This window comes from Gracilinanus agilis, chromosome 2, assembly GCF_016433145.1.
Source record: "Gracilinanus agilis isolate LMUSP501 chromosome 2, AgileGrace, whole genome shotgun sequence".
In the NCBI taxonomy this organism is placed as follows: Eukaryota; Metazoa; Chordata; class Mammalia; order Didelphimorphia; family Didelphidae; genus Gracilinanus; species Gracilinanus agilis.
Window position 1 is genome coordinate 519,853,845 of NC_058131.1, and position 24,930 is coordinate 519,878,774.

Here is a 24,930-nt window from a genome sequence, read left to right on the forward strand (position 1 = left end):
CCCCCCCCCCCATAAAGACATACATCCCCCGCCCCCCCCAACTCTTCCATTTTTCCTTTTCTTCGAATTCCTTAGCTCACGGGGTTCGGGGAGAGAGAGAAGTTTGGGCTACGACACCCCAAACACTAGGTCCTATCAATGAACATAATAACTCCCTTCGCCGCATTTCAGTTTCTTCTTGAATAACCTCTAGACTCCCAGTCCTATGGTTTCCACTGAGGAAAAAGTATCGGGGTGGGGGTGGAAACTGCGCGGGAGCGCGCGCGCACTTATACACACATTAAATACAGACACATTCACCCATCCCCCTCCTCTTAGCATTATTAGAAATGCTTGTGAGGTGGAGTCTGGAGAGTGTTGTAGAAGAGGTAGAAAGGTAGACAGAACTGAAAGAGAAGCAGATCCTAACGACGCTTAGGAAAATTATGAGAAAGTTGAAAGGGAGAAGCTTACACTCTTCCCCTCCCCCCATCCTATAAAACCTGCATGTTGGATATATTTAAATGGGAGCCGAAGTGTTTTAAACCAACACCACAATAGGCCTGTAGGTGGGTGTGTGCACACACTTTGAAGTTTATATTCTCAAAGATAATTTGATTTTACTCTGATGTTTAGCTAGGCAACAGTGGCAACATTTTAAAAAGATGTTCTTCTTAACCTGTCAAAGACTTCACTGTACTAATCCTTGTTAAAGTCTTCAACAGGTGTCTCTTCTTTTATAAAATCCAATTTACAAAAACCTGAATTTACAAAAAAGGAAATTAGGGAGTGGTGACTTAAGAGTTCACACTTGAATTAAGGGGGAATTCTGATTTCTGGTGTAGTGCACTTTCTATTATTATACCAGACAATTGGGACAATGTATACTTAGTATACATTTGGCCCCTTAGGCAGTCTTTAACTTACAGTGTTTTGCCTTTTATACATTTGTATCACCTGTTCTATGGTGACCGATATTACTTATATGACAAGCATTGCAAAGAAGAGGGAAAGATAAGGGAAGCTGGAGAACAAAAAAAGTAAGATTTTTTTGCAAGATCACATTAAAAAAATCTGAGAGTCTGCCCCATCCCCCCCCAAATAAAAATCCCAACACCAAACCTACCTTTCTGGTAGTCAAGTCATAGCATCATTGTTCTGATTTTATCTTCTGGTTGAAAGCAGCAAAAAAAAAAAAAAAAATGAGTTGATGAACAATATGGTTGTGTAGATTTTTTAAAATTCAGCCCATTATATTCATTACTTTGATAACAATTACTGAGTTTCAAAGGGAAGCATTTTATATTTCTGAGGGTAGGAAGTTCTTTCATCTGAAATGTTATATATTGGAGGATAGTCTTGGTTCCTTTTCAACTAAGAATATGTATGGCATTTTAAAAAGGATTGTAGTGTAAAGATAGAATCCTAATTCTTTCATACTGTTTATCCCAAATGTTTTGAACTCAAATCTTAAAAAAAAAAAGTTTCACAGATAGTACTGGTACATCCTGTTTCACTCTAAATTTAATTCTTTGCTTTTTATCTTGTAAGTGAAGGTCAAGAATGATTGAATTGGTTAAAATGGAGATTATTTTATTTACATTCATATTTGAAGTTGAAAGTGATTTTCAATTTACAAAAATCATCCTATTAGGTTTTTGTGTTAAATTTGAGAAATCTTAATGTATAATACTTAATATGATATACTTAAGATGCTTAATCACTTGACTTATAGTTCTTGGAATAGAACTGGGTTGTTATGAGCCATTAACTTGTTAAATATCTAAATAAATAAGTAAATTACTTATAAGACCTGGGCTTCAGTTTTCTTATCTAAAAGATAATGTTGAAAATAGATATTTTCTAAGCTTCTTTATGAAACTTCTTACTGACTAGTAGAGTAGTCCAAAGTTACCATATGTAATCTTAAAATTTATATTGAATAGTATTCATTTTAACAGGAAGTGTATCTACTTTTTTACCTGGCATTGTACTGAGCACTTATTGGATGTATGCAAAGATAAAGAAAAAATCAAATGATAGCTCAAAAATCTAATGCAGGGAATAGGACAGGTACCCAGAAAACGTATAGGATATGGGAGAATGTAGTAAGTATAGAGATTAGGGCAGTGTGAAAAGACATGATTTAAAATATTGTTTATAGATATCTCACTTAAAACACATGTTAATTTCCTGTTTATAATTGTGACCACACAACGGTTGAAATTAATTTTCTTATTAAAGGGGTTAAAGCTCTTTAATGGTTTGGAAATGAGCTGCCTTATACTAAATCTTATCAGTTACTTAAAATTTCTATGCAAATACCAACTTAGTGTCAATTTCAATATTATTCCAATTTAGAAGTTCAATTTGAGTTAATGACTCACTTTTTAGAAATATTAGGAACTCTTTCTTGCAGAATCTAATTTTGTCACTTCTTACCTCCATTAAGGTACATGGTAGTAAAATAAACATTCATAATTCTTGAAGAATTTGAGATAGCCAATTATGCTTAAATGGTAGTTTAAAATTATAATATTGGCATATTTGCATAATATAATAGTTTGATACCTAAATTTTTTCTTTTTAAATCACATTTAAAAGATCTAAGTGAAACTACTTTTAAAGGAATAATACAATGGTGAATTCTTTGGTAAAATGGAGAAGCATTTTGTAACTTTACTTTGCTACTTTGGATCTGGATACTCCATCTACTAATTGAGATCGAAACCCTTGTCTTCTAATCATTCTCATAGAAGTAAAACTGGAAACTCATTTGTCTTCTAATCATATTCATAGAAATAGAACTGGAAGGGACCTTAGAGGTTATCTAGTGCAACCTCTTCAAAAATTTTACAAAAGAGAAGATTAGGTAGGGGGAGCAGCTAGATGACTCAGTGGATGGAGAGCCAGTCCCAGGGCTAGGAGTTCTTCAGATACTTCCTGGCGGTGAGACCCTGGACAAGTCACTTAAACTCCATTGCATAGTCTTTACCACTCTTAGTAGTGATTCTGAGATGGAAGGTAAGGGCTTTAAAAAACAAGGTTACATAGATAGAAGAGGGGAAAGGGAATAAACATTTATATAGCACCTATAGTGTGCCAGGACTGTGGTAAGCATTTAAAAAAATATATCTCATTTGATCCTCATAATAACCTTATGAGATGTCAGACTTTCCCTGTTTTACAGTTGAGGAAACTGAGACAAATAGATGTTAAGTGTCTTGCCCAGGTTCACATAGCTAGTATGGATCTAAGTTCAGATCCAAACTCAGTTCTTCCTGATTCCAGGCCTGTCACACTTTTGCAACATGAGCTGCTAGCTGCTATGTGTCAAAGTTGGGACTTGACCTCAGATCTAGCATTCTTTCCACTGGGTCATGTTGCCTCTGATTCTTGTCCATTTCTTTTCATAAGTTCTTCTAAAAGGATCTGTTTAACTATCTGGAGGTTTTCCATCCAGTCAGTATTTAGCATCTGCTTTGTTCAAGGTTCTGTGCTAGGTGTTGGGGAGAGATACAAAGGCAAAAACCCAAAATAGCCAGCATCCTCAGGAATTTTCCCTTATACTGGAAGAGGAATGTAAAAAAATCCCAGACAGATGCATACATACATATATATGTTATTAAATGTAAACAGACATCTTATACATAAGTATATATACACATGTGTATATAGGTGGTTCGAGAAATGTGGGTACCCTCTGCCCTCTTTTCTGCTATTTTGCTTTTGTAATTTTGTCAAGAAAGGGAACAGTATTGGACTGAAGTCTATTTTGTAGTTTTTATCTGTTTCATGGGTTCCTCAGGAGAAAAAAATTCAGCATTGGGTGGCCAGTTTATTGATATTTTTGATTTAGACATTCCTTAATGCCATACATACACTATATGTATATGCATGTGTCTATACCTAGCCATAGAAACACAGGTAAATAAGGGATAAGTCATTTCTATTATCAAGTCTGCAATATTTTGGATGTTTTAAGTAATTTGTAATTTTTAGATTGGTTTTTATCATTCCATTCATATTTGCCACATACTAAACTGGTTATCTAAATCAGTTCAATGCTGATTATCATGTATCTTAGGGGTTTGGATGTAATACATGGGAAAGTTGAGGTGGTGCAATCGAAAGTTTTTGGAGACAAAGTTCAAGTTTGAATATTAGCTCTGCAGCTGAATATTGTGGGCAAGTTATAATCTGAGACTCAGTTTCCTTATTTGTAAAACAAGAGTTTTGGACTATGGAGCTGCTTATATTTTTCCTCACTCAGAATGTGATTTTGTTGATCAGTAATCTTTAAAATTCAAGTATGCTTTTTGTAGTTAGCCACCAAGTTTTCAAATCTTTTATTTTAAAATAGTCCATGCAATAAATTAAAATTTTATGAACTTAACCATCAGCATACATACAAATATTTTTGGAAGTTTAAACTTTTCTCTAGCTCAATTTTTATTAGTTCATTTTTGAATTGAAGGAATACATACTTGATCATCTCTCATCTATGTCCTTAGTACATGAATGGTACTATTTTAGGTGCTGTAATCTGTGAATACTTTTCTCTAGGACCTTGTAATCTACTTGGAGATAAAGCATAAACAGAAAAGTTGAATTACAACAAAGATTTTCATGAGACTTTAGGATGGCAATAGAAGAGGTGTCAGTGGGCAGTTTAACTAATACTGTTGGGAATAGTTTATTGGGAAGTCCTAGGTTCAAATTTGGTCTCAGACACTTCTAGCTGTGTGATCCTGGGCCAGTCACTTAACCACCATTGCTTAGCCCTTACTACTTTTCTGCTATGGAACCGAGACATAGTATTAATTCCAAGATGGAAGGTAAGGTTTGAAAAAAAACAGAGAATAATTTGAATTTTCTCTACTTTTATTGTACTTGACCCTCTGTACCCTTTAACAATGTTGACCATCCTCTTCTACTGAACACTAGTCTCCTTTGACTTCTTTTGGCTACTCTTGCTAACCTTTTGAGAGTTCCCCAGACTCCTTTGCTCATTATCCTGTTCCTGTCCTTTAGGCCCACCAAGGTCCTGACCTGGGTCCTATTTCTCTCTATTTTCTCCCTGGCTAATTTTATTGACACTCACAGCTTCAGTTATTCTCTCTTTGCAAATAACTTTTAGATCTAGAAAACTAGTTTTAACCTCTCTCTGGAATTTTCATCTCACATTACCAACAGTTCTCTGGGCATCTTTAACTAAATATTCCATTAATATCTTAAATGGAATTCCTTACATTTAACCCTTTACCTCTAAACTTTCCATTTCTTTTAAGACTAGTCTACCCTGCCCCACTTAGTTTTGAAACTGTAAATTATTTCTGACTCAACCTTCTTCACTTCTCATATCCTATTAATTGCCAAGTCTAGTTTTTCATAACTTGCAGCCTTTCTCAAATCCAACCCTTTCTCTCCACCTATACCTAGCTTCCTCCTAGCTTAGACCTCCATTAATTTCACTTTTTAAAATATTTAGTTTGTTCCAAAGCACAGGCCAACACCTTCACTAGGTAAGCCTTAATCTGGATTCAAAGGATCTTTGTCCCTATTCATCCATTTAGTTCTGTGACTGTCTCTCAAGCTTCTGTTGCTTCATTTTTAAAGTATGGATAATTCTTATATTAAGTCACAGATTTCTTGTGAAGATCATATGAGAAAGCATAGCACGCAATTTGTAAATAGTCATGTGCTAGACAAATGCCAGTCATTATCATTTTTATTACTTTTAACTTTGTCTTTACTGCTGTTCTAGTTTCTGCTCTCCCTTCCTGTATCTAGTTTCTCTCTTTTCAATTTATTCAACATATATCCTGTAAGACTAACATAACCTTCTGATAGCAACTTTCTGACCATGCCATTCTGTTTAAGAATCTTTTGCCTTCTACATTCCATGCTCTTCTGTGTGACTTTTATGGGTCTATAATATTGGTTTATCCTTCAAGTTGAATCTTTTTCTTCTTGTTGTTCATTGTTTCAGTTGTGCCCAACTCTTCATGACCTCTTTTAGGGTTTTCTTGGCAAAGGTGTCTCTAGCTTATTTATAGAGGAGGAAACCGAGGCAAACAGGGTTAAGTGACTTGCCCATGATTGTACAACTAGGAATTATTTGAGGCCAGATTGAACTTGGGAGATTGTTTTTCTGACTCTAGGTCTGGTGTCTTTCTGACTCTAGGTCTGGTACTCAGTACGCTATGTCACGTAGTTGCCTCCCAACTATTCAGTTGATTTTCTTTACTATATTTCATACAACTCATTATTGGTCTCTGGGCTTTTCCTAATGCAATTTACTACATCTCCCTTCTGCCTATCTATATACCTTGAGTGCCCAAGATTCAGTCTGTATCCAGCTTCCTTGAAATCCCTACCAAATCCCTCTATTCTCTGATACCTGCTACATGAATTTGACTTGTCTCTTAAACTATAATAGGTGTTTCTTAGATATTTAGGATCACAAAGCCATAGATTCAGAATTATAATGGTCCTCAAAAGACCATTTGAGTCTAGCTCTTATTTTATAGATGAGGAAACTGAGGCACAGAGGTAAAGTCATTTTCCCAGGGTTACACTGTTGGTGAGCATCTGAGGTAGTACTAGAACTTCTATTTTCCTCATTCCAAGTCTAGTGCCCAATCCACTATGCCACATGCCTCTCACTTCTTTATTCCTTGTTGAGAATAATTTCTGTGAAATGAGCTGTTTTTCTTTTTTTCCTCCACCACCAATAAGAGAAAATATGCTTATTTTGCAGTAGAAAGGGTTTGCAGTAGAAAGCCTTTTTTTGAAAGATTTTTCAGAGTAAGGTCTCAAAAGCAGTAGATCACAAAGATTACAATTTAAATCTCGAGTAGGAGCATTTGTTTTACATCAGTGAAACTCATTCTAAAGCTTGTCAAGATGCTCCTCATTTTTTCAATATTCCATTAGATTCGAATGGACATGTAACAATTACATATTCTTTTAGTGATAGTAAATTTGATTCTAAAGTCAGAGGGCAGTGTGATTTTTCTAGTCTTAACTAAACACTTTAATAAGTTATGTGGATTTTGACGTGTTTAAAATTAAGAAGTTAGCTTTATTTTTTGAGACTTTAATATATTTTATTAATTGTTCATTTTTTAATCATAAAGGCTTTTTCCTAAAACATGGAATCTCTTACGACATGCTAAAACCATATCTGTTGACCCAATTGCCTTCTTCCTCATTTCTATAAGATTCATTGCATAGTAGGGCAAAATTCCATTCTGTGAAGCAATATGCTAATTTTTTAAAACCCTTACCTTCTGTCTTAGAATCAATACTGTGTATTGTTTCCAAGGCAAAAGAATGGTAAGGGCTAGGTAATAGGGGGTGAAGTGACTTGCCCAGGGTCACACAGCTGGGAAGTGTCTGAGGCCAGATTTGAACCCAGGACCTCTCTGCTTGGCTGTCAATCCACTGAGCCATCCAGTGGCCCAAGAAGGTAGCTTTAAACATATGAAATGGATCTCTGTTTTTCAGTTTTGTGATTTCATCTCAAGGCTAGGATTTAGTGGTAAATTCCTAGGTTTGGGGTGGAGGAGATGCCACTTTAGTTCTGCATATATTTATTATATGTTGTGCTCAGAGCACTGTGCTAGGTAAAATTTGATTAGATTGTCTTAGGGAGTTTAGTAGTGGGGTATGGCACATTATTAGGTTTTAAATTTATAATTCAATACTTAGAGGAAAGTAGAAAGTTCTTTAGGAAATCCATAATGGTGGAGAAAATCATTACCAGCTGAGGTGATTATCAGAATAATAGTTTTTTTGGAAATAGTATTTGAGCTAGTCTTTCAATCTTCTGACTATTATTGTGGTACAAGCCTTAATTCATTGTCTCATTAGGAAAGTATATATATATATATATATAAAACAGTATTATTCTTATAGTCTAATGTTGAATTATTTAATTTTCACCTATATGTAAACATTTTAAAATAAACTGTAAAATGTTCACTATTTCTCTTATACGTCAAGTAATAATAGATATATTTCATTGGAATTAGCAACCTGGAGATATATCAAACCATAGCCTTGATTTATTCTAGATAATTTTATTTGGTTAAATTTTCACTATATAGCCAAGTTTGGATTTGGACTTGGGTCTACTGAGTTCTTCTGAATTGAAGATTTGCAAATAAAAATATTTTGTCAGTGGTGAGAACCTTTAACTTCTTAGTTGCATCTCTTTATATTCTGTTATTTAGGCTTTGGAAATATAAATTCCCTGACTTCATATTTTAAATTGCAAAAATTGACTATTTTAAAGTAATGAGATATTTGTAAAGTACTTAGCACAGTGCCTGGCACGTAGCAGGCATTACATAATGCTAGCTGTTATTATTAAGATGTCCCAAGATACTTTCAGTTGAGGCTATATTTCAGGTTGTATTCAACCTTTTTGAAAATTATTCCCTTAACCAAAACAAATGAACATAAGAATATTATTTTGCATTACTAACCTTGACCTGTTTAATTATTTTTTTTTAAACTTTTTTTTTTAAACCCTTGTACTTCGGTGTATTGTCTCATAGGTGGAAGATTGGTAAGGGTGGGCAATGGGGGTCAAGTGACTTGCCCAGGGTCACACAGCTGGGAAGTGGCTGAGGCCGGGTTTGAACCTAGGACCTCCTGTCTCCAGGCCTGACTCTCACTCCACTGAGCTACCCAGCTGCCCCCTGTTTAATTATTTTTAAATGTTATCTTTGTCGACTATTTTGAATGTGGTTGAACTTTGTCATGATATTCTTTTAATTTGTTAAATTTCTGTCTCATTCAATATGAGACTTTTTTGGGCTCCAGAATATATAAGAGAAAATTTAAATATAAGGAGAGAAGCTTAAAAAAAATCAACAACCTACTCTTAGATACCACATTAAGACAAATTGTCATATAACTACCTATGCATAATATTTAGCTGACATCTTTAAACATTTAGGATATTTGTATATAGTTTCTTATATTTATTGGTATAACATCACCCAAAATATTTTTACCTTAGAACATTCTGGGCTTGCAACATAAATACTGATCTCAGCATAAAAGGGGAGTTGGGAAATTTTAGGTAATTAAGCCTTATCCATACTCCCCAAAATTTCTGCACATAAGTACCATTGATATCTATTTAATTTCATGTTTACCATTTTAAAGAAAAATAAATGAATACCTTAGTAATTTTTTCATAGGATCCCCATTTATATTACATAGAACATCAAGGATGTTTGGAACATTGTTTGGACAACATTGTTTTAGTGCAGTATTTTAGAAGTACAAGATAAAGTGTTGCCTTTGATGTCTGCTTTTTAAAATAACATTGTTATTAAATCATAAGAGGGAAAAGAAAACTTTTGTTGCTATTAATTGCATTTTCTAGTTCTTAATAAGTGTAAAATTTTTTCCCCCAGATCAGTGATTCCCAAAGTGGCCATCCCCTGGTGGGTGTTGCAGTGATCTAGGGAGGGGGGCGGTGATGGCCACGGGTGCATTTATCTTTTTATTAATTGCTATTAAAATAAAAAAAAATAATTTCCGGGAGCTAAGTAATATTTTTTCTGGAAAGGGGGCGGTAGGCCAAAAAAGTTTGGGAACCACTGTCCCAGATCCTTTATAAAACTGTTGTATAGAAATAGTTAGTAAAATTGCATTAAGATGAATTGAAAGTTATTTCCTCTGTTTTTCTGATGTTTTACATTGGAATAGTTAAAATAATTTCTTCAAAATCCAAGCTACATTTCCCCTTCATTTGAATAGGCATCTTTTATAGAATTATACCGTACTATAACATCCTCAGGGACTATTCACCTATGTATATGAGTGGTGCTATTTTCTCCAATATACACAATGAATCCACACTTTTAAATTTCTAATCTTTTGATTTGTATGTCTTTTAATATCACCTTGCTATCCAACTGTTAATTTTCACTTTTATCAGTATATGTTCTTTTTGCAACCTACTCACATTTAATTGTTTCTAATATGCTACTGTCACTTAGGAAAGCTAAGTTTATTAAACCAGAATCCCTAAGTAAGGCAAGCTGTAGTTGTGCTATTCAATTTGAGTGGATTAGGGAATATGAACTTTGTAACAACTTATGTTGGGCTTGAAAATTTTGGTTGTTTTCTAGGTAGTTGAGATTTCAAGAAGTTTGATAACTAGGTAGGTGGAATGTTACTAGAAATAAACCCTTTTTGTATAATGTAACTGTATTTGCCATTTAAACAATTATATTTTGTAGAATTTTAGAAAATGAAATTTCCCAGTATTGACTTGATAAAATAACATGCTTTCTTTAGAAAAGAAAAGAAAAATTCAATAATACTTCTTGTCTTATGTTAATTGATATGGAACTAGGTATCTTCTAGTTCTTTTCTTAATCTCATAGCTTTGTCAAATATGATTTTTTTTAATCAGGATAACCAAGCAGTTGCCACTTAATGTGCAGGTACTGTTGAGAAGAACTTTGATCTAGGTTTTTATAGAGTTGGCCAGTTTGATGAAGCTCTTTTACTAATAGGCAAATTGGTCATGGGATTGTAGATTTAGAACTGGAAGGGATCTTAGATTTATCTAGTCTTAAAATTTTACATATGAGAAAATTGAGGCCCAAGAAGTGGCTTACTCAAGGCTACATAGCTAATAAGTGGCAGGAAAAAAAAAACACCAAAATTCATACCTAGGTCTTCTGACATCTGACCCAGCATTTTTTGTCTTACATTGGCTATTAAGGGGTTTTCATGATCATTTAAGTTATTTAAACAAGAAAGCAAAAAAATAGGAGAAGAGGGGCTATTACCTTGTAAATCATAAGGGTCAAGGAAATTTGCAGTCAGGATTTTATATTATTTTTGCTTATGCAAATAACATCAAGAAAATTTCGTGTTTTTTGAGAGTACAATTTTTAAATTTTCTTTAAGATCAACTTATTTGAGCCACCAGTTTAGTAACTGATAGTAATAATACTCTTCAATAAGATTCTGTGATTTCAGAAACAGTTTCTCATTTGACTTAAAAAAAAACACACCTTGCCTTCTGTCTTAGAATCAATAACTGTGTATTAGTTCCAAAGCAGAATAGTGGTAAGGGCTAGGCAGTCAGGGTTAAGTGACTTGTCCAGGGTCACACAGCTAGGAAGTATCAGAAGTTAGATTTTAACCCAGGACCTTTTCTCTCTAGGAATGGCTCTCTATCCACTTAGCCACCTAGCTTCCCTCTCATTTGATTTTTAATATAGACTTCTGAAGTAGTTTATGTGACAATATACCTATTTTACAGATGAGAATATTGAAGCCCAGAGAGTTTGGGATATATTTAAGGTCATATTAATGTAAAAGTAAGGTCATATTAAAGTAAAAGAGCTTCATCAAACTGGCACTCTATAATAAAAGGGCCAGTATTTCCTCTAAAACCTAGATCAAAGTTCTTCTCAACAGTACCCGCACATTAAGTGGTAACTGCTTGGTTATCCTGATTTAAGGTCATATTAAGGTCATAAGTAGCTGAACCAGGATTTGAACACTCATTTTCCAAGTCGAGAGCCCCTTCTCTTTTATTAGGCTCCCTGTCATACAGAATGCAAAGAATTTGTCAGATAATACTGTTGCAGCGGAATTGAGGATTTGCTTTGTTTTGAGCACTTAGATTTTATGTTGTAAATTACTTTTAAGAATTGACTTTTTTTTCTTTTCTTCAGGAAGATGATCCATATAATCATGAAGATCTGCTTTCTGCACAGAAATGAGGAAAATACAATATAGTTCTGAAATTGAAGATCTGTATTTTCGTGGAATGCTTTCAGAATGAGAAATACATCTGGTTACCTTGGCGAACGTAGAAGGATGAAAAGAGCCTCATGATGGCAAAAAACAAAGAACCTCGTCCTCCATCCTATGCTATCAGTGTAGTAGGATTATCTGGGACTGAAAAGGACAAAGGTAACTGTGGTGTTGGAAAGTCATGTTTGTGCAATAGATTTGTGCGTTCCAAAGCAGATGAATATTACTCTGAGCATACGTCTGTGCTTAGTACAATTGACTTTGGAGGAAGAGTAGTCAACAATGATCACTTTTTGTATTGGGGTGACGTAACACAAAGTGGTGAAGATGGAATAGAATGCAAAATCCATGTCATTGAACAGACTGAGTTCATTGATGATCAGACTTTCTTGCCTCATCGGAGTACGAATTTGCAACCATATATAAAACGTGCAGCTGCATCCAAATTGCAGTCAGCAGAAAAACTGATGTACATTTGCACTGATCAATTAGGCTTAGAGCAAGACTTTGATCAGAAACAAATGCCTGAAGGGAAACTCAGTGTAGATGGGTTTTTATTATGCATTGATGTAAGTCAGGGATGCAATAGGAAGTTTGATGATCAACTTAAGTTTGTGAATAATCTATACATACAGTTGTCAAAATCAAAAAAACCTATACTAATAGCAGCAACTAAATGTGATGAATGTGTAGATCATTATCTTCGAGAGGTTCAGGCATTTGCTTCAAACAAAAAGAATCTCATTGTGGTAGAAACTTCAGCACGTTTTAATGTCAACGTTGAGACATGTTTCACTGCACTGGTACAAATGTTGGATAAAACCCGTGGCAAACCTAAAATTATTCCCTATCTGGATGCTTATAAAACACAGAGACAACTTGTTGTCACAGCAACAGATAAATTTGAAAAACTTGTGCAAACTGTGAGAGATTATCATGCAACTTGGAAAACTGTTAGTAATAAATTAAAAAATCATCCTGATTATGAAGAATATATAAACTTGGAGGGAACACGAAAGGCCAGAAATACATTTTCAAAACACATAGAGCAACTCAAGCAAGAACATATAAGAAAAAGAAGAGAGGAATACATCAATACACTACCTAGAGCTTTTAACACTCTTCTACCAAATCTTGAAGAGATTGAACACTTGACCTGGTCAGAAGCCCTAAAATTAATGGAGACACGAACAGAATTCCCATTGTGTTTTGTAGTGCTGGAGAAAACACCTTGGGATGAAACTGACCACATAGACAAAGTGAATGATAGACGGATTCCATTTGATCTCCTTAGCACTTTGGAAGCAGAAAAAGTCTACCAGAATCATGTACAGCACCTAATTTCTGAAAAGAGGAGGGTAGAAATGAAGGAAAAATTCAAGAAAACTCTGGAAAAAATTCAGTTTATTTCACCTGGACAACCCTGGGAAGAAGTTATGTGTTTTGTAATGGAGGATGAAGCCTTTAAATATATCACTGAGGCTGATAGCAAAGAGGTATATAGTAGGCATCAGCGAGAAATAGTTGAAAAAGCCAAAGAAGAGTTTCAGGAAATGCTTTTTGAACATTCTGAACTTTTTTATGATCTCGATCTTAATGCAACACCCAGTTCAGATAAAATGAGTGAAATTCACACAGTTTTAAGTGAAGAACCCAGATATAAGGCTTTACAGAAACTTGCCCCTGATCGAGAGTCCCTTCTGCTTAAGCATATAGGGTTTGTTTATCATCCCACTAAAGAAACCTGTCTTAGTGGTCAGAACTGCATGGACATTAAAGTAGAGCAACTACTTGCTAATAGTCTTTTACAACTGGATCATAGTCGATTAAGATTGTACCATGATAGTGCCAACATAGATAAAGTTAATCTTTTCATTTTGGGAAAGGATGGCCTTGCACAAGAATTAGCAAATGAGATAAGGACACAGTCTACTGATGATGAGTATGCCTTAGATGGAAAAATATATGAACTAGATCTTCGATCAGTTGATTCCAAATTGCCTTATCTTTCTAGTCAGTTATGGAATGCTGCCTTTAAGCCACATGGATGCTTCTGTGTATTTAACTCTATTGAATCACTTAATTTTATTGGGGACTTCATTGGAAAAATAAGAACCGAAGCATCACAGATTAGGAGAGATAAATATATGGCCAATCTTCCATTTACATTAATATTAGCTAATCAGAGGGACAGTGTTAGCAAAAATTTACCTATTCTCAGACATCAAGGGCAACAGTTGGCAAACAAACTACAGTGCCCTTTTGTAGATGTACCCACTGGTACATACCCTCGTAAATTTAATGAAACTCAAATAAAACAAGCTCTAAGGGGAGTATTGGAATCAGTTAAACGCAATTTAGATGTTGTAAGCCCTGTTCCCACCAACAAAGATATAGCTGAAGCTGACCTGAGAATTGTCATGTGTGCCATGTGTGGTGATCCATTTAGTGTGGATCTTATTCTTTCACCATTTCTTGACTCTCATGCTTGTAGTGCTGCTCAGGCTGGACAAAGTAACTCTTTAATGCTTGATAAAATTATTGGTGAAAAAAGAAGACGAATACAGATTACGATACTGTCTTATCATTCTTCAATTGGGGTAAGGAAAGATGAACTGGTCCATGGATATATATTAGTTTACTCTGCCAAAAGGAAAGCATCCATGGGAATGCTCCGAGCATTTCTTTCAGAAGTTCAGGATACTATTCCGGTACAGTTGGTGGCAGTTACTGACAGCCAGGCAGATTTTTTTGAGAATGAAGCTATCAAAGAGTTAATGACTGAAGGAGAACATATAGCAACTGAGATCACTGCTAAATTTACAGCACTGTATTCTTTATCTCAATATCATCGGCAAACTGAGGTTTTTACATTGTTCTTTAGTGATGTTTTAGAGAAAAAAAATATGATAGAAAATTCCTACTTGTCTGATAATACCAGAGAGTCAACACATCATAATGAGGATGTTTTTCTTCCATCTCCCAGAGAGTGTTCTTTTTCCTATACTGGCTATATCGATTCAGAAGATGATACTGAAGCACCACCACCATATAGCCCAATTGGGGATGATGTTCAGTTGCTTCCAACACCTAGTGACCGATCCAAGTATCGATTAGATTTGGAAGGAAATGAATACCCAATTCATAGTACCCCAAATTGTCACGATCATGAACGAAATCATAAAGTGCCTCCTCCAATAAAACCCAAACCAGTTGTACCCAAGACAAATGTAAAGAAATTGGATCCAAACCTCTTAAAGACAATTGAAGCTGGAATTGGTAAAAATCCAAGAAAACAAGCCTCTAGAGTTCCTTTAGCACATCCTGAAGATATGGATTCCTCAGATAACTACGCAGAACCTATTGACACCATTTTTAAACATAAAGGTTATCCTGATGAGATCTATGTTGTCCCAGATGATAGTCAGAATCGTATTATTAAAATTAGAAACTCATTTGTAAATAATACCCAGGGAGATGAGGAAAATGGATTTTCTGATAGAACATCAAAAAGTCATGGGGAACGGAGGCCTTCAAAATATAAATACAAGTCAAAGACGTTATTCAGCAAAGCCAAATCTTACTATAGGAGAACACATTCAGATGCAAGTGATGATGAGGCTTTTACCACTTCTAAAACAAAAAGAAAAGGAAGGCATCGTGGAAGTGAGGAAGATCCACTCCTTTCTCCTGTGGAAACCTGGAAAGGTGGCATTGATAATCCCGCTATTACTTCAGATCAGGAATTGGATGATAAAAAATTGAAGAAGAAAACACACAAAGTAAAGGAAGATAAAAAGGTAAGTGTCTTTAAAAACTCAAGGTTTTGTTTTGTTTTTTTTTAACCACGTTTTAAGATTTTGTGTTGTCCAAGTTTTTATTTTAGATAAATGTATGCAATTTTAAAAAGGTACTGGATTTGATAAATTACCCCAATTTATTGATAGTGTGGCATGTGTTCATTCAAAGTCTTACTATTATGTATCAGATGTTTAGTGAACAACTTTTTTCAATCCTTTCCACACTTGAACAATTGTATTCTCTTGAATGTTTTAATTGGATGAGTTATTATTTAATTCCCTTTATGGGAATTAATAGTGGTTTATTTCTTTTATTTGAATGGGAATTTGATTTGATTTTCTGTCTCTCTCTGCCACCCCTCACATTCCAGGTGGGTAGAATTTTTTTTACCTTAGTAAATCTTTAGGGCTCCAAGTAAGAGACAGTTTAGGTAATTCTCTTGCTAGCCTCAAGTGAGAACATATCTCTTCTGTCTCTCTTTCTCTCTCATAGTATATAGTGCTTTCTACACATTGATTACCAATATGTTTACTGAACTGAATTTTGTATTTTTCACTTATTTCGATTTTATGCTAGATATTTATGTTAATGAATAGAACCTTTAAATATATTTTGAAGCTGGAATTTGTGGATATACCTTTTAACTTTAACTTTCTGTAGGGGCTACGGCCTTTTAATGTTGCATGCTGATTGGTGACCTCATAATTTATCCTTTCCTGTTGCCATAATTATTTTAGAATGCTAATACACATGGAGTTGTTTTTACTTGTCTCAGTTTTACTTGTCCCCTTTTTTCAGGCAGTATGTTAGATGTAGGATATGCTGTGGATCCCCTGAAAAGTTAAAAATGTTTAGTCCTATAAGATTTTTTATACATTCTACATTTAGTACAAAAGGATGATTCATACAGTGGTAGTAAACATTAGGAGCCTGACAATATGTGGTATGAATACTGGAGGTCATAATTTGAATTTTATTAAATTTTATTTTCCATAATTTGGTTTTTATTTTTGTTTTGTCCTACTTTCTTTTGGCTTGAGAGAATATTTACACAAGGGACAGAGAGTGAAAAAGAGTTCTTAAAGAATTTGTTAAGTTGATGAACTCTAAAAAAATTCTTATGATGGTAATGTCTGAGCAGTTGTATTAAAATCTGAATAAAAATGTTTGCCAAAACTATCTGCTGTTTATCAAACCTGATTAATTTAAAAGTGCAGATATTTGGGATGTATATATGAACATTCCTATAAACAAATGACATCTTTCTTCCATTTTCAGTTTTTATTTTCTTAACTTTATACTAATACTTGGTAAATATCCTTATATATGGCAATTATCTTAAAATTCGGAGCATTAACAAGTTCTCTTTTGAAAAATTGATTTGACCTTGACTTTTTTCTCCCCTATAAAATGCTCAGGTCACTTTATTCATTCTCAACCATCATCACTATGCTCTGTCTGACCACTTTACCCCAATTTAAGCCATAATTTAACCAATCTAGCCCATTAGCTCCTATCATTCCCAAACAACTACACTCTCAGTTTAGTAATTTACCCCCATGTTCTCATCTTTCTCATATCCTTTACCTTGGTTTGTTTGTTTTTAATCCTAGCTTACAAGGCATATGAGGGCTGTGGATAAAGACTTTTTTTCTGAGATGTAATGATATTGGACATTTGTGGAGATAAATGTTAGGCTATTCATGTTTCAATTATTTACATTTTTCTTTCATCTTTAATTCTTTTCTCACTTGTATTTTGACTGAAATTGTAATCCAACTCACCAGGAGTACTTTGAATGTTGCTTTTTTGCTATTTCTATTACCACCCTTTCTGACTTATTTTCCTGTCCTGGTGTTACTTAGATCTACTTCTGTTTGCCTTTTTTTCTGATATTAGTATTTGATAGTATTTGAGCTGTGAAAGAGAAATGGCAGGAATGACTTTTCTTGGGTAAATATTTTTGTTTAATAGGGAGAGCTATGTTGGTGGTCCTCAAACTCATGATCCCAGGACCAGTGCAGCAAAAGCAAAAAAGACTTTGTAGACTAAAGTTATTTTGTAGTTACACTTATAAAAATGTTTATTTTGATGCATCTTAATTTGAGTTCAAGTCTACATTCAATATTCTAATGCTATTAAATCAAGATGGTATAATTTTAGTGGAGAAAAAGTCAAGATAGTACAGAAAACCTTTATGATTCTTATATCAAATTTTATTCATTTAAAATGTTGAAATGTGATGAAGTGTATATGTTGACACATTGGAATCTATTTTTTAAAAATAATATTTACCTGTAGAAAGCTTTCTGCTTATCCAGCTGGTATTCCATGTGTGAATACATGGTATTTTATCTATAAATTAGAGTGAATGCTGCAGAGAAAACTGTGGAAGCTAAACTTGCCAAGGAAAATGGTCTAGATAAATTAGACATAGATAGTTTGGAGAAAATAATTGATATTATAATTGAATTCATTAAACACATGTTGACTGTTAATGTTATGTGCCCAGTACTATATCAGAGGGATTTTAAATGATGAAATCTTTGATTTCTTCTCTTGAAAAGCAAAGTCTCTTTGCAAGATTGAGATATATCATGACTAGAGAATACTAAGGCAATATATAGCCATACCTCTACTAAGCATGTTATTGGTTTCAATAACATATGCAGTAGTTCCATAGCAATGATATATTATAGATGGAAGGTAATTGTTGGGCAGACATTTGGTCTATAAAAATTTAAAAGCAAGCTTTACAGAAAACATCAAAAGGTAGAAGGACGAGTCTGCCTAGAGATATGCTGAAAAGGAAGGAAGGAAACAAGCATTTTTTTAAGTGCCTACTATATGTAGGGCAGTGTGCTAAGTGTTTTACAAATATCTCATTTGGACCTCACAGTATATCTGAGAAGCAAGTAGTATAATTATCCTTTTTTTCCACTTGAGAACACTGAAGCAGGTAAAGATGTAATGATTTGTTCAGGGTCACACAGCTATTGTGTGAGCTTAGATTTGAACTCAGGACTTCCTGACTCAGTATTCAGTACTCTATATCCACTCTGCTACCTAATTGCTTAAAATAGACTTCAGATATGGTGACCTCAAAGTCATAAGACACACCCCAAAAGTTGGCTGTAGAATTGGGTTGTGTGGCTACCTCAAGGACAAAAATGAAAGACAGCCTTTGGAAGGGGAGCAGGAAAGAACTTCTCCTAGAGATTCCTTAACTTAGTTTAAGATTTAGTTAAACATGACTTTTTACTCCTTCACTCCCTTCGGTCCAGTTTATCATCTCTTTCCAACTGTAACCGGATGAGGAAGATCTCAGACCAAAGGTCTCTATAGAACAATGCTGAGCTCAAATATAATGTATACATTTGGGGAGGTAATGGATTGATATGGCCTGTAAATTTATCTCAGTTATTTCAATAGATCAATAGGGTAATCAGTGGGACAGTAACTTTGAACTTATTTAAGTTGGGCTAAAAGTTTTTAAGAAATGCTATGTTTTCTTCCCTTTGAGTTCCTGAAGTAGCCCCATGAAAAAATTAGCTCTATACTTCTATGATTAGTTTGCTATTGATTAGGGTTCCATCACCCTTAGGAGTGAATTGTTTGTATAAATACTTAACACAGCTCTGATAGTTAGCTAGAACACAAAGACTTAAATGAGATACTAGTGCTAGAGAAGGTTGTTAATGTTCCATATTACTGAAGCTGGTCATCTACTAGTTTATTTGTAATTTGCCCATAAAAGCAAATTTATACTAGTATAAGTATCAGCTTCTATATAGACAGTAAGCAAATTCAGAGGAAAGGACATTGTAGAGTAATTAAGGAAATGTATACCTCCTAGGAGATTTGACTCAGCCTTAATATATAGAGTTTGAGTTGTTAGTAAGAGACAGAAGATATTCTTGTTAAGTGAAATAAGTAGGGAAAGTTTCAAAGGCTGAATGAACCTGATGTGTATGAGAGATGCTCAGAAGATTCTTGATAATCATAAAATGTGGACATGAGTTAAGATAGGTTATAGCCTTGAATATCAGGCTCAAGAAATTAGTGTTATGAATAAAATTGATATAGATGGATATATTAAAAAATATTAATGGTTTATTGTAATCCATATTGGTAAATTAAGAAAGCCACATGCCTGCTAAGATCTAATTCAAAACGCCCACTATACCTTCACTCTCGCTGCTTAGTAGGAAAGAGAGAGTCCCAATCAAGTTCTGAGACTTTATACCTTTGTCTATGTAATCACACTTCCTGCCCACCTGTATCACACAAGAGGAATCATGGGAAATGTAGTTTTCAAGTCCTCTACACGTCCACAGGAAGTTTACACCAGAGACCTCGATATTAAAACTCAAGGAACCCCAAATTTCCAATATCACATTAGACTAGAGCCAGTAAATCATAGGATATCCAAATACTCTTGAATTTGTAATTTCATTGATACAAGATGTTTTTTCCAGTCCTGTAGATAGCAGCCAATCTGTGCTTGTGGATCCCAGACTTTACACAAACTATGATTCCTGAAAATAGCTTAATGGCGTGATTGTGATGATGATTGTTAGTGATTTTAGCTATGACTACACTGTGGTTATTTGCCAATTGTCTACAAAAAGTAGGTGGTACTTTATGTTAAATCATATTCATCCATTGTCTTTGAACTGAATTTGGCTCCCACTTATATAGTAGTCTTTTTTTACTATGTTATAGTTACTATGTATCTAGTGTACACTTTCTTTACTCTTCAGTCCCCTCATTTTATAGAGAGCTGGACTTCCCTGTGGTAGTAAGTAGCAGAGACAAGCTTTATAATCAGGTCTTTAAACTGCAAAACTTGTGCTTTTTTTGTGCTTTCAGGCTACCTCACCTTCCTAGTCATGAAAGCATATAAGAGCTTCAAAAGATCTCTTCCAAGAGCCTAGTGTTTAGCATATTCTCCTGACATATTTTTGCATATATTTATATATCTAAAATATATTTCTTGTTTAGTCATTTCAGTCATGTCTGACTTTTTATGACCCCCTTTTGAAGTTTTCTTGGCAAAGATGCTGAAGTGGTTTGCCATTTCTTTCCCCAGCTCATTTTTACAGATGAATAAAGTGAGGCAAACAGGGTTAAGTGGTTTGCTTAGAGTCACCCAGCTAGTAAGTATCTAAGGCTAGATTTGAATTCAGGTAGATGGGTCTTCCTGATTCCAAGCATGGCACTCTATCCATTGTGCCAGTACTTACACTTTAAACTTTATTGCCTATGTATTCTTCTCCATGACCTCAGTCAACCAACTGTCAAGTCTATTAAGATGTGAGATTTTCCACATAGGGAGCTGACTAATATGGATGAAATGATAACAGATTAAGACCTTCCCCAACCTTCTCAAAAAAGGAAGGAAGAATAGCACAGATGTTGGTATTAAATGATTTAAATAAAAGAGGTTAAAGATAGAGTAAGGAATTAGGACATTGATGGCTAAATGGTAGTTATTTTTTATGTGCTGATAGTGTAAAAGAGTCCTCTTTAGCATTTATTTAAATTTTTTTAAATTTAGGAATCCCCCAATTACATTTATTTCTAAAATTAAGTTTAATTAATTAATTATGAATTTTTCCATGATTCCATGATTTATGTTCCTTCTTGCCCTTCCTCCTACCCCCCTCCTGTAGCCAATGAGCAATTCCACTGTTTTTTTACATGTCATTCATCAAGACCTATTTCCATATTATTAATATGTGTGCTAGAGTGCTCTATATCCCCTACAAGCAATTGATTTTTTTCTGTGTTTCTGTTCCCACAGTTCTTTCTCTGCATGTGGATAGTTCTTTCTCATAAGTCTCTCAGAATTGTCCTGGATCATTGCATTGCTGCTAGTAAAGGAGTTCATTACATTGGATTGTACCACAGTGTATCAGTCTCTGTATATGAGGTTCTCCTGGTTCTGCTCCTTTCTCTCTGCTTCAATTCCTAGAGGTCGTTCCAGTTCACGTGGAATTCCTCTACCACAATTTGTTTAACCATCCCCTAATCGAAGGGCATCCCCTCATTTTCCAATTTTTTGCCACCACAAAGAGTATCTCTGTAAATATTTTTGTATATGTCTTTTTCCTTATTATCTCTTCCCCCAATTACATTTAAAAACAATTTTTAACATTTGTTTTGAAAAATTTTGAGTTCCTAATTCCTTCCCTCCCTCCCACTTTTCTCCTCTTCCTGAGAGAGAAGGCAGTTTGATACAGATTTTTACATGTAATAATATGCAAAGTATTTCCATATTGGTCATGTTGTAGAAGACACAAATGCCTATGAAGAAAACAAAGTGAAAAATGCTGTGCTTTGATTTGCATTCAGACTCCATCAGTTCTTTCTTTCGCTGTGAATAGCATTTTTCACTTTGAGTCTGGAGTTTTCTTGGATCATTGTATTGTTGAGAATAGTTGAGTCATTCACAGTTGGTTGTTGATACAACATTGCTTTTCCTGTGTACAATGTCCTCCTACTTCTGCTTACTTCACTTTGTATCAGTTCATATAAGTCTTTCCAGGTTTTCTGAAATCATGTTCATCATTTCTTAAGAGAATTGTAATATTTCATTACAATTAAATACCACAACTTGCTCAATTATTCCCTAGTGGATAGACATCCCCATAATTTCCATTTTTTTTGTCACCACAAAAAGAGCTGCTATTAAATATTTTTGCACAAATATATGCCTCCTCCCAACCTCCTTTTTAATCTCTTTGGTTGCTGGGTCAAAGAGTGTGAACAGTCATATAACCCTTTGTGCTTGATTCTAAATTGTTCTCCAGAATAGCTGGACAAATTCACAACTTAACTAAGGAAGCGTTAGCGTCCCAGTTTTCCCACATCCCCTCCAACATTCATCATCTTCCTATTCTGTCATATTAATCAATCTGATAGTTGTGAAGAAGTATCTCAAAGAGTTGTTTTAATTTTTATTTCTCTAATTAATAGTAATTCAGGGCATTTCTTTATATGACTATAGATAGTTTTGATTTCTTCTTCCAAAAACCACCTCTTCATGTTCTTTGACCATTTATGAATATGAATGATTTGTATTCTTACAAATTTGACTCAGCTTTATATATATATTTGAGAAATGAGGCTCTTGTCAGAGATACTTGGTATAAGAATTTTTCCCAGTTTTCCGTTTTCTTCCTAATTTTGGTTGCATTGGTTTTGTTTGTGCAAAAATTTTTAAATTTAATGTAATCACAATTGTCCATTTTTAAATCCTGTAATGCTCTCTATCTCTTTTTTGGTCATAAATTCTTGGCTTATCCATAGATCTGATAGATCCATGTTCCCTTAATTTACTTACAATATCACCCCTTATATCTAAATTATGTACTCATTTTGACCATATCTTGGTACATGGTATGAGATGTTGGCCTCTAACCTAGTTTCTGCCTTACTGTTTTCTCAGCAGTTTTTGGCAAATAGTGAGTTCTTGTCCTTAAAGCTTGGATCTTTGGGTTTTTCAAGCACTAGATTATAGTAGTTTTTTAATACTGTGTATTGTGTACCTAATTTATTCCATTTATCCTTCACTATATTTATTTCTTGGTCTATACAAGATCATTTTTATGGTTGCTACTTTATAATACAATTTGAGATAGGATATGAGTAAGCCACCTTCCTTCACATTTTTTTTCCCATTGGTTCCCCTTATATTCTTTCTTCTGTCCTTCCAGATGAATTTTGTTATTTTTCCTAACTCAGTGAAGCAATCTTTTTAGTAGTTTGGTGTGGCACTGAATAACTAAATTAATGTAGGTAGAGTTGTCATTTTTATTATATTGGCTTGACTTACCATTGAACAATTAACACTTTTCCAATTGTTTAGATCTAACTTTATATGAAAAAGACCCTTACGAATAATGCCTTTAGTTGTGCTATGACAATTGTTTTATTGTTAATTCCTACAATCAAAATTGTTCTCTTTAGCCAAAGGAAGCAAGCAAAAGGGGAGAGTGTTTTCTGTGTTACATCTTTAGATGGAGCTAGTCTTAATTATCTAATAGTTTGATCCAGTTTGGTAAACATAGTATCTTGTGTTATATGCATATTAATAATTATTTAGTAGATGACATTTCTGTATCCACTTTAGGTTTATGAAGCACATTTCTATGCATTATATCATTTGATCCTCACAATAATTTTGTGAATTAAGTAATATCTCTATTTTATAGATGAAAAAACTCAGACTCATGGAGATTATGATTTGCTAAGTCACATACCCAGTAAGTGCTGTGACAAGATTTAAATCAACTCTTGCTTCCCAAAGTCCAAAGCTTTATCTACTGGGTCACTTTGCTTTGCATAGTAGGTGCTTATTTCATAGTTTTGAATTGAACTCACTTTTTGTTAATCTTTCCATGGCAGATAATCTTTTTTTCTAATAATTTTCCTCTCTTTCCTGCTTGCCTTTTGATAGATCTAACCCAATTTGATGTAAAACACTGGCTAAAATTTTTTAAACTTTATGTTTATAAGTTCTCTTTCTTTACAAAACACTTCTACTGTCCTAGATTTATCAGAGGATACAGTAAAGTTAAAGATTTTGTCCCTGATCTTTAGGATTTTGCAGTATGGTTAGGGTATATATGAAAAGTTAATGAAAGTAAAAATGCTATGTGATTATCAAATGAATGGTATAGATGTTATGAGAAATAATAGCAATAATTTTAAATTGTTTCCTTGATTTTATGTTCCTAAATATTTGGCCAATATGGAAAGTGCTATGAAGAATGTCATTCTTTTTTTATTCTCTTTGTGCAAACAAGATAATAGAGAGGCTAATTTGATGACATTTGTTATTTTTCAGCATTCACTTTTGATTGTTTTGTAATTCTTTCCATTTACATTGTAATCATTGTGTATATTGTTTTCTTCTCTCTTCTTATTTCACTGTGCTGACATAAATCTTTTCATGATCTCTGTATTTGTCATATTCATCATTTTGTACATGATAATTACATTATATTCCTATGCCACTATGATAATGATAAACTTTATAATGTTTGATATTATTGTTTAATATTATAGTTTGATGTCCTTTTATAATTGTTATAGGACTCCAATTTGGGGTCACTTAGGGTAAATGATCCTAATGCCCATAAAAACATTTAGAGGAAAATAGATAACTTGGTACTTTTTCACTGTTTTCAGGTGGGTAACATTTATTGTTTTTGATTGGATGGACTCTTGACCTGCTGCAATGCAAGGGCCTGGAGTCATTCTCCTTTTGCTGTCTCAGTTACTGTTAGATACTACCATCAGTTCCTGGTCTTGATAAAGAAATTCCGCTTATTCTAG

General features: G+C 34.1%; 1 protein-coding gene across 2 annotated transcripts in view; it reads left to right on the forward strand.

Annotated features, from left to right (window-relative positions):
• Nucleotides 1-11,706: 11,706 nt before the first annotated feature.
• The window catches only part of ARHGAP5 (Rho GTPase activating protein 5), an 86,063-nt gene continuing 72,839 nt past the window's right edge, over nucleotides 11,707-24,930 (forward strand). For both annotated transcript variants that reach the window (XM_044665063.1, XM_044665064.1), the window contains exon 1: nucleotides 11,707-15,584. In XM_044665063.1, the coding sequence (XP_044520998.1) occupies nucleotides 11,862-15,584 (3,723 nt within the window). In that variant the 5' untranslated portion in view covers nucleotides 11,707-11,861. The remainder of the gene's footprint in view (nucleotides 15,585-24,930) is intronic.